This window comes from Centrocercus urophasianus, unplaced genomic scaffold (genome assembly GCF_019232065.1).
Source record: "Centrocercus urophasianus isolate 14NV4802_14NV808 unplaced genomic scaffold, USGS_Curo_1.0 seq_73, whole genome shotgun sequence".
NCBI lineage: Eukaryota > Metazoa > Chordata > Aves > Galliformes > Phasianidae > Centrocercus > Centrocercus urophasianus.
In genome coordinates, this window is record NW_024885344.1 from 825018 (window position 1) to 835557 (window position 10540).

The window sequence follows — 10540 nt, forward strand, 5'->3', positions numbered from 1 at the left end:
GCATTAGCAGCGCTGACATTTCAGGATGCCGGAGATGCTCTTCGCTGGAGAGAGTTCCTCCAGCAATGAGCTGTGCTGGGTTCCTCTAACGCCCTTCTTCACAATGTCTGTGAAGGAACAAACAGACCCCATTGGCTTGAGAGGGGTTTTTTCCACTGTTGTTGCACAGCTCCCTAAGGATAACATTAAATCCTGACATCTGCTTCTGAGCCGCTTTCCCCCGTACACACTATTTCTGTGACCTGGGCTCCTAAGCCATGGTATATTGCATGAACAGAAAACCTATTTTCCTCTTCTTGCAGTGGCCATAAGGCTCTGTATGCTTCTACTTACTTCAATTTTTTGTACCTAGAGAACCAGGATCTATGTCAAAGGAAAAGTTTGTTTTGTGTGAGCTGCTCTACATAGGGCGTTTGGCAATTCTTAAACTTGGTCTGGAGCATCTGCATGCTGGAATATTTCCCATTTGAAGTGTTCTCAGTATAAGTTAGCAAATACCATAGATGGATGAGATAGGGCAGTAAGCAAGAAAGACTTGTTTATACAGCTCTCGAACTCCATGTCAGGTTGGGGAACACAAAACAGGATAAAATATCTTCAACTCCATTTTAGTCTGCATAAGGATGGCACCATCCTTTTCGGGTTGGAAAATAGGAAAAACTTTTCAGGAAGAATGATGGTGCAGCAGCACAGGCTGCCCAGGGAGGCGGTGGAATCAGCATCCCTGGAGGCGTCCCAGAACTGTGTGGACGTGGCACTGAGGATATGGTTATGGGTATGGAGGGGATGGGTTGGTGGCTGGACTGGGCGATGTCAGTGGCGGAGAAACAGAGCATCTGCGGGCAGCCCAGTAGCCCTGCTCTGCTCCCAGGGAAGCCTGCAGGACGTGGGCAGGGCCTGGGAAGGCAATGGCAGAGAGCCAGGCACGGATGTGCAAGGGATTCCTCCTGTACCTTCCCAGGAAGCAAGCACTTCTCACGGCTTCGACCCTGCCCACATAGTTCTCAGTAAACTCTGATCTTGCCTCGGGGCACTCCGTGCTGTTTGATTTATGGGGAGGGAGAAATTTCCCTCCACCCTTCCAAAGCCAGCATGCCACAAGTGCCTCGAACCTGCACACACCAGAGTTCGCTGCATGCTGGCTTCCACTGCAGCAATGCTCTGCTCCTTCCCTTCTTCCCTTAGTCACGCCAAAGGCTTCGCCGCATTGCCTACACCTTTCCCCAGCAAGGCAGGCTGCAGCAGGAAGCCTGCAGCAGGCAGGAAAGAGGCACGCTTGCCGCCTGCTGTCAGAAGCCTGAACTGAAGGGGAAAGTTGCTGCGATTCTGACACCTTCCCCAGCTCCTCCAGGCTAATGCTCAGCTGCACACCTTCTCTCCTTTGCTGCCCACTTCTGCTTTGACACGAGGATGAACTCCAGCATCTGTAACACAACTGCACTGCAACACAGCTACAGCTTTAAGTTCATCAACACCTAACTTCCTTCTGGACGTTAACAAAAGCCTGTTAAGAAAAATGCATTGCACTCCACCCTCTACAAAATCTGGATTTATGTTTTAGTACCGGTGCCAAAGTTTTGCCAGTAAGCATAGGGCAAAGGCTACAGAGGATCTGAATCCACACGCAGAGGCTCAGGACGCTTCTACAACTGAAACCTGCTTGCTGCAAGTTGCATTGCTGGAAGCTGAAGGTTTCCAGTGGGAAGAGCTGTCAAACTCACATCCTTTTGATTTAAAGAAGAGAACAAGCCACACAGGTGCCAATGAGTGTAGCTATAAGTTATTTATTCTGCAAAATAGAGGTATCTTCTATGGAGTTGAACACTGGAATCACAGCATTATGAATTGTGGAAACATTTTGACAGCGCGCACACACGCAGGCACACACGTACACCTACACACGCACACACAGCCTTTGTACAGGCCTCTACTCTTGCATTATCCAGGAGAGAGCCCTCTCTGCAACTTTATTTATGAAAACCTGCAGCGAGGGTTGCATTCAAGACCCCTTCCCTTGTTCACCGGGCTTCCAAGGGAAAGAGGTCAGTCAGGATTAGGTGCATTGCACAGGCAACACGTACGACAAGAGCACAGCAGATGCTCCCCAGCCCAGTGTTCAGCACATCCTGGATAGGAGTTAACTCTTGGCAGAACACAGAATTGAGCTGGAGTGCTCTTGCTCCCTCCTCAGTCTTTTCTCACACAGCCGAGCACCTGGTGGGTGGAGGAGGCCCATTTCCACATTAGGACACAGTCAGTGCTCCCTGCTCACCATGGTCCATGTTCCAAAGCCGGTAAAACTCTGCAAAGTCCACATAGGGCTCCACGCGCCCGTCTTCATCTGGCTGGAGCGAGTGGGAAGGGCGGGAGCGGAACAGACCCCCATCTGAACTTGAGCTGCTACTCTGTGTGTGAGTGTTAGTGGACTGGAGAGTCACAGTGGGGCTTTGGCTGGGGAGAGAGAGAGAGAGAACAAAAGCAGCTTTATTTTTCCACATCCACAACCTTGCACGAGGCACCAGAACAAGTGCCAGCTTCTTTAAGGATTAAGCTACCAGGTAAAAGAAGTTACAGATCCTTGCTCTGTCACAGCATTAGGTGTGTTGAGAACAGCACGCTACTGATGACTGCCAAAGATACCTGCCTCACCTTTAACTGGACAGCTTTAAGTACAACCAGACATCTGAGAAACAAAGGAGAGGTAGCAAAGAAAAGAAAAATAAAAAAAGAGGGATACACTCTGCTGGCTTCCTCATACCCATACAGTATGAGCTTTACAGAAAGAGTCTGGCAGCAGAAAAGCTATTCTTGCGTGACCCACACTACAGCCAAAGCAGCTCTGGTTTGTCAGCCTCATTGTTTCTGGAGCTACCAGAACACAATAAGCATAGAGCTTCTTCGCTTTGCAGAATGTACACACTCCACCCTGTGCCAAAGGCTGAACTCAAATCAGAGCCACCAGTAGGATCCTGCACAGTAGATTCACATGGGATCCAAGTCTAACCTTTATCTGTTCTTTTACCCTAACTTCTCTCCCCTGAGCAAGCTGACCCATGCAGCACAACCTCTTCAGCAGCCTCTGTTCAACATTAAAACAAAGGGCACCCACTCTCCCTCCATGCACAGCATCCAACATCCAAAGAGCTGCTTTGGACTGCCAGAGTGTCCTCTGGTGACAGCAGCAGATGCTTCTCACAAGGCATGTTCCCAGAGCTGGCTTCAGAGCCGCTTGCTTTGCTCATTCCCACTCCTCACATATCACTTTCCAGCTAACAACTTATGCTGGCTGTCAATACTGCAGTCAGAAGGGCCATGCTGCAGATAAGGGAATGAGTGACAGGTGTGCCTTTGCCTTTCAACCACTTCACACAGCGTGAGCTGCAGGGGACTGCAGGATATCAAGAGAGCAGCATATTTACTTAGTGAGGGTGGGGGTGGCTTCATCCAGAGTTGAGCTGCTGTGGGCACCGTTGACCATCTGGCCTTGGGAAGGCATGACAAGAGACAGCGTGACACTCGTTTTGCTCGTGCTTTGGGAGCTGGAATATGGCACGGAGACTGGGTAGACACGGCCCCCTGAGAAGGAAGAAAACAATTCTATGTGCAGGTGAGACATGAGTGACAAGGGGTGCAGAGCATCAAAGAAAGGTCAAAGGAATGGTCAAAGATCCCAAGGAAAGAATTTATATTAAGTTTCCTTTCTTAGATGCAGTAATGCATCATCAAGTTGTTAAGGACTCCAGGTCTCAGAAGCCAATAATCCCCCTAATAACAAAATTCCCTCTACACTGAAGTATCTACTCTCCCAACATGAGGTCAATGCCAGATCAAGGGCTCTTATCTTCCACCCTCTACTCCATTTCCTTCTCTCTGCAGCATACCTTGTGTTGGTGTTAGCGTGGGCTGACTCATCTCACCCAAGGGATAGCCAAAATTTCTCACAAGCAGGGTCATGTCTTCATGGCGGGGACAGAACTTGGACCGTTCCCCACCACTGGCAAAAGTGTCACAGTGGATCCGTTTCACCCGGTCCACTACAGCTTGGGCCACAGCATCCAGTGACGTCTGCTTGGCAAACTCTGTGGCTATCATGGCTGCAATTTCCTAAGCAGAGGAGGAAATAAACGGAACAATGTTTAAGAGATTCTAGAAGAAACCTTTTCCAGCCACGTGACCTAAGCTTTACCGCAATTTATCTAGCTATGGTTCTTGCCAGTCTCACTTGCTGATACGTGCTTTGCACCTAGAATCATCCCATCCTCTTTAACAGGCTCCTCCTAAAAGGAGGGGAAGGCACCTGGCTGAACTGGCTTGGCAAACCAGCTCCCACATTGTTACTAACTGGAATGGGGTGGCACGGGCATCCAGTTCAGGTAGCACTCGCGCGACAGATGTGAAGGATGGCCCATATGAGAGCAGCCAACACCCCTGAAATAAGTCAGTAGCTGAGAGAACAACTCCCATGTAAGCACTCACCTGGTTGGCCTGCCCAGGCCCGTGAGCTGCTTCCAGAGCTTTGTAGAGCCCTTCAGACATAAGCACCAAGAAGCCAGTCACTCCATCCAGTGAGTGCCCTCCGTGGATTTCAGGCTCTGCTATGATAGGCTTAGATTTAGCAGCACTGGAAAGAGACAGTGTTTTTAATAACCAGTGGTGTCATAGTGAGTGAGAAGAAAGGGTCACAAAAAAAAAAAAAAAAAAAAAAAGGATTAAAAGATTAAAACCACAAAATTGAGTTTTCCTGACCTGAGGAGTTCAATATCAGTATAGCCATATTTGACTTTGTAGTCTCCAATGCGCCGAGTGCTTTCCTGCCCACGGATAGTTCCCACTTGTTTTATCTTCCCTGCATCCAAGCCTGCCAGATTGAAAAACAAAATGTAAGAGAGTATGGGAAACTTGAAGGACTTACCACAGTTGCACTATCAGGAAGGAGAAACACAATATCCACAGCTGAAAAAAACCCAGCTACAGTAGGACAAAATAAGAAGCCAACGAATCATCCTTCCTCACAGGAAGGAAAGAAAGAGCAGTTTGCTCCGTTTCCAAAGGACACGTTCTCATTAGCTGTCATCTGGGAGTGAGGGAGAAGGAGCAAGATGCACACAGCTCAACACTCCCACTCTGAACGCAATGGCTGGCCCTGGGACAAAGTCCACGTCTTGGTCCAAAGCCACCGGTGGCAGCTGGCCTGGGAGCACAGGCATTCACTGAAAAGGCAGTGGAACATCTGTGCCTGTCAGCTCTGGACCATGTGATGGGAGGAGGAAAGCAAGAAGAGGGAAAATATACGTGAAGGATTCTGCTGCTTCTTCCAACGACTATTGATCCCTGTTCCTAAATTCCATATGACAATTTCAGTAATATGCTAACTTAGGAAATCAACAAGAGGCACTGAATTTATTCAAGTGCTCAGATTGGTGCTGGCTACTCCTAAAACAAGGACAGTGAGCAAGCAGGTATTTAGTTTAAGTTTAAGAGGATAACTCAAACCTGTCAGATGCTAGGGAGGGATCTTATCTTGAAGAAGGTCCTAACAGAGACCATCTGCAAGGGGCTATTCTTTGAGGCAGGACTCAGAGCAGATGAGTCACTTACCTGGTCTGTTCTGGCAATCCCCCCCATCCTGGTTAGATGCAGAGCTAACAGGCAGGAAAGTGTTATTTTGAGATTTTTATCTAGGGATGACTGTCCTCAGTACAAGGTGAAGGCAGAGGTCCAACTGAAACTCTCCCCTGAGTCAAACCAAGCCTCACCACACAGATGGCTCCACACCTACCCCAGCAGTAAGATACAACTCTTGCCATCTGCTGCAGACCAAAGCTGACTCATCAACATGGCCTGGCTCATTTGCCAGCTCCTGACAGGGGGATACAAGCTAACGACAGACACAAACACAAGGAGCACACCAGAGAGCTCGTGCCTAAATCACAGTGATGGTCCAGGAACACTGAACAAGCTGAAATGAGCAGGGTGAAGAGCCAAGCAGGTGTAAGACCTCTCTCTCTCTCCCTTTCCCCAGGACAGGTGAAAGATGTATCATGACAAACACCAGCCCTGTGACTTCTTAGCACTGTGCTTCAACTTGGGCTTACAACAACCTCAGGCAGGTCCCCAGAACAGCCTGTACACACTAGCTTGCTCCACAGGCTCTTCCCTCCATTAGCATTGCCAGTAGGAGAACCACTGCTGCACGAGATGAAGAAGGTCAGCATACCTAGCAGAGAGTCCTGTCCCACTATAGACCACAGCTAAATTGAACCTAGTGTTTTAGGCAGTAGAAAGGCAGTCAAAGCCTCTTTTTCCCTGGATTCCTGTGGTCAGTCCTCTGTTTCATAGCACACAACACTACTGCAGGAATAAGAAACAAAAAATGAAAGAGAAAGGAATAAAATAAGACCTAGCAGCAAAAAAAAGTTATCACACTGACAGCCTCCCCAGATAAGAACATTGATCAGGTGAACCTAATGAAGAATGCCAAATTATATATACCAGAACAAAGGCACAGAATACAAGTATGTCCATATGAAGAGTTTGGTGTTAACAGCCACACAAGTGGCCTGGCCTAGTTCCAGACAACGAAAGAAAAAACACCATGTCAAACATTGTAAAGGAAAAGGGAAATTGCCTGAAGCACGATGTCAGTATAGGCACAGTTCAATAGTTACTGATGTAAGAGCACTAAATGCCAGAGTTTGGTCTGCCCCTGTCTGAAGTGTACTTGCTGTTTTGCAGCAGCTTGTACACAGGCAAATCAAAACCCACCATCCTCGGGGTGTGGCATCATGCAGAACTTAACCCAGACTAACCCTGGTTTGCCTCCAAAGGGGCAGTCACACTCTGCCCACCCCGCTTCTGCCCTCTGGCTGCATGTCTCTGTTCCTGCCTTCCTATCCACTCCAGCAATCACACAGCTGCAGGGCAAATCAATGACAGCATGGCAGCGGGACACAAAACTAACTCTCAAAACGAACAAAAAAGGAAGAAGAAAAGGACCGTTTTCTGTTGGTTCAGCAATCTGAACACTCTGTAGTTTGAGTGGCTAGGTATGCAGAAAAAGAACTCGTTATTTGAAACCACAGCCCACAGAGAACTTCTTTCTGTTGTCACTTATTGTTTCCAGGGGCTTAAGTCATTCCTGGTGCCCCAGGTAGACTGGGGCGTGAGACACCCTCAGGTAGGAACATGAAATTGAACACTCACCCAGCTGAGAGAAGCGAAAAAGTTCATCCTCATTCTCTGTAGTATGGTCCACATTTAGCTGAGTCACCTGCAGCCCATCCACTGTGGACTTACACAATAGTGCACGATTGGTACCTGCAGCAGGAGTAGTGAGATGAGGCACCAGATAGCTCTGCCGTTAAGGGGAAGAACATATCCAAATGGAAAAGGAACAGGAGAGGGGAATAAGGACAGAAAAGAAGAGAAAAGCTCATGTACTCTCTCTTCATGATCTCCTAGAAGTAGACTTGCTTACAGCATACTAGGCCTGTTAGGCAGCTCTTCACTCAGCCTTCAGCCAGTACCTCACAAGACAGTTCTTCCCAGTGAACCTCCACTACCTCTCAACCCATTTTCCCCTCTTCTTTGGTCATTAAACATTGCATCAGCCAGTATCTGCAGAGATAATGACTTGGACTGATTTGTCCATCCTACAAGTAACAAGCAAATCACTCCTTGACCAGGGAAACTGTCCCCAACATTCAAATTGCTTCTGCTTCCTAGAACTTCCTAGTACAGCAGCCACCCTCACAAACACCTGAACTGGGATGCTAACAAAGAAAAACTCACCAACATTGGCAATATAGAGCTTATTGTTGAGAACAACAGCCACGATGGCCATGGCTCCTCCAGAGATCTCCTGCTCTACAACCTTCAATCTCTCCACGATCTTCTGGTATTGAGGAGGCAGCTGGTGGTGAGGAACACCCTGGAATCCAAGATTATGGAGCAGGTTTAAACACTTAGTCAACAACACTGAAACCACAGCTAGAATCAACATTTGTATAGAGAGAGAGGCCTCATTTTGATAGTCTTGCCTTGAGGCCAAGATGTGCAAGTCATACAATTATTTGTTCAATCCCAACAAACTACATGGGTTTGATAAGACTCTGGAGATGACACTCCAATTCACCTGAAGACCAGAATTCACACCTGCCCATGTACCATGCAAATTTGAGGCCTTGCCTACCATCCACATCATATGTCTTCGTCCTGGAAGAGCCGTAAGTACAGGGCTGAGCACCTTCCCACAGCACCTTCAGTTCTTTACTAAAAAAAAGCAATGATAGCTCTGGTAGTAGTACCAGTGGGAACTGAACTCTGCAGAACAGACCATGGCACTTGCTTCATTTCATACTGGCTCCCAGACGAGAACTACACAGACACAGATTTCAGTTACAACCTCCTTTGGACAACACTGACCAGTAGCCCAGTTCTTAAGGCTACATTACCTCTGGCAGCTGGGACTGCAGGCTGGCCTTCTCTGCCAAAGCATCATCAATAGACTCCAAGAAACTTCTTTCTACCACATCAAAAGCCTAAAAAAGACCATAAGAAAAACTGAGCTCTTATCCTGTACTTAGAGAACTTTGAAACTACCCATCCCCACCTCCGAAGACTAGTTCATAAGAGCAGCTGATTACAGTTCATATAGATATCAGAAGATCACACATCATACTGAAATGTAATTATTTTAGTGCAATTATTCTTGTTAATAGCTTGTGAAAGCAATCTGCTAGCACTCAAAACAGGAGACAAAACACACAAGTTACAAACCCAGCAATGTCAGAGACCTATTTGATTTTGTATGTTAACTGAAAAAATACTCATCCATCACTCAAGAGAGTGAACTTGCACATGCATCCCCCCACGCCTTAATTTCTCCCTTTCACTCATTGTCATCTCCTTCTCAGGCTGACTTGCTCCTACACATCCAGTGAAGGCTGGCTGCAAATTCCTGGAGAGCTGTCAGCAGCACACTGACAGCCAGGGAGACAGATGGGTGAGAGATGGAAGTAAAACAAGCAGCACTGCAGCTGCTCAGGATAAGTGCAATCACAACCACTGGCAGATGTTTCAATCCCTTCAGAAACCAGACGCTGCTCCCCAGTGGCAAAAAGTGAGAAGAAGCTGTTCCCAGTCAAAGCTGCTTTACCTGCAGCAGAACACGGCGCACATCAGCATCACTGTGATCTGCGTGCAGCTGGCCCAGCAGCAATTCTGCAGACAGCCTCTGGCCCACAAAGTTGGTGACTCGGTTGCCATCATAGCCATTGAAGACACCATAGAGGTAGCAGTTGTTCTCACTCCTATCAGAGAAGGCAAAAGAATTCACAGATGTCTATGACATAAAAACACACATAACAAGTTTCTCCAGAATCTTGTATGCTCTGAGACCTCTGTGAAAAACTAAATATCACCTGCAGACAGAGGCAGGTAAAGGAGACTGTGACCCAGGCACAATCAACCTACCTGAACTTCAACCAGTTATCTTCCAAGGGGTGACCCTCTGTACCCTTGCCATCTGCACTGTAGGAACGGTTTGGAGCTGAGCCCACCCCAGAGAGATGGCAGGACGGCAGGTCATCTGTCCAGCTGGGCTGCTGTTCCTGAGAGACACAAAGAGGCCACGTAAACCCTGAGGTGAGAATGCTGCTTCAGGATGAGCTACAGGTTCATTCCCACCCTCTCTGCTACCAGGGCAGCACATACCAGAGAACTTCACGTTCCCTGCTGCAGAGCTGCATCACTTACCCCTTGCTTTCCCTCTGAAACTGAGCTCTGGCTGAACCTCCGGCTCTTTCTAACAAAAAACCAGAACTGACACTCGCACCCGAGCCTGACACACGGCACAACACTAATGGCGAGTTCGACAGACGGGACCCTCGCACCTGGAGGACACCCGCTCAGAAAACGGGGATTCGGGACTGCCAACACCGACGGAGGGCCCCTGTGCCCATATGGGCAGGCCCACAACGGCTGACCCTCACCCCTCAGGCAGGGCCCCAAAGCCCCACACAGGGCTGCGGGCCGGCCCCGGGGCAGCCCGCAGCAGAGGACACCCACCTCCCCTCAAGGCGAGCACCTCCCCCTTCCCGGACAGGAGGATGAGGAGGAGGTGCGGGTCCCTCCTCGCACACACAGAAGGAGATGCGCGAACGGGGAGAGGGGGGACGGTGCCACTCACACTCTGCAGCAGACTCCTCCTCTGCGCCGCCATCTTGCAGCAGCAGCGCCCTCCTCCCTCCAGAGCAGACAAATCTGCCGGGCAGAGCGGCCGCTCTACACGACTCCGCCCTCTTTCCCCTCACGCAGAGAGCAGCGCTTGCAGCCAACGGGCCGCATCCGGCGGTTGCCCCGCCCACACGCGCGGTTTGGCCACGCCCCCTTCCGTCACCCCGCCCAATGGGGAGGTGGCGGGCTCGGGAGCGCGCCCGGGTGGCTGGGTTGGCCCCGCCCCTGCGCGTGATTGGGGTGATGCGGTGCGTGGCTGGTGTCCTTCAAGGCGCGGTGCCTGCCCTGCTGTAGTTTGCGGTGT

General features: G+C 49.3%; 1 protein-coding gene across 1 annotated transcript; it reads right to left on the reverse strand.

Moving 5' to 3' along the window:
- Positions 1-1768: 1768 nt before the first annotated feature.
- On the reverse strand, positions 1769-10312 carry TAB1 (TGF-beta activated kinase 1 (MAP3K7) binding protein 1). Its single transcript, XM_042837860.1, has 11 exons — positions 10190-10312; positions 9475-9611; positions 9158-9311; positions 8454-8540; positions 7792-7930; positions 7204-7317; positions 4747-4858; positions 4477-4621; positions 3882-4104; positions 3420-3576; positions 1769-2451 (listed from the first exon to the last, which is right to left on the reverse strand). Exons 1-11 carry the CDS (start codon positions 10220-10222, stop codon positions 2244-2246), a joined length of 1509 nt encoding a protein of 502 aa, XP_042693794.1. The 5' UTR covers positions 10223-10312; the 3' UTR covers positions 1769-2243.
- Positions 10313-10540: the final 228 nt, after the last annotated feature.

What these genes read in the sequence shown, in the direction of transcription:
- TAB1 (XM_042837860.1), bottom strand. Translation starts at nt 10,222, where the DNA reads ATGGCGGCGCAGAGGAGGAGTCTGCTGCAGAGT. An exon ending in GGAGGAGTCTGCTGCAGAGT is followed by an intron (nt 9,612 to 10,189) that starts GTGAGTGGCACC and finishes TGTGTCTCTCAG; the next exon opens with GAACAGCAGCCCAGCTGGAC. An exon ending in ACTGATATTGAACTCCTCAG is followed by an intron (nt 4,622 to 4,746) that starts GTCAGGAAAACT and finishes GTCTCTTTCCAG; the next exon opens with TGCTGCTAAATCTAAGCCTA.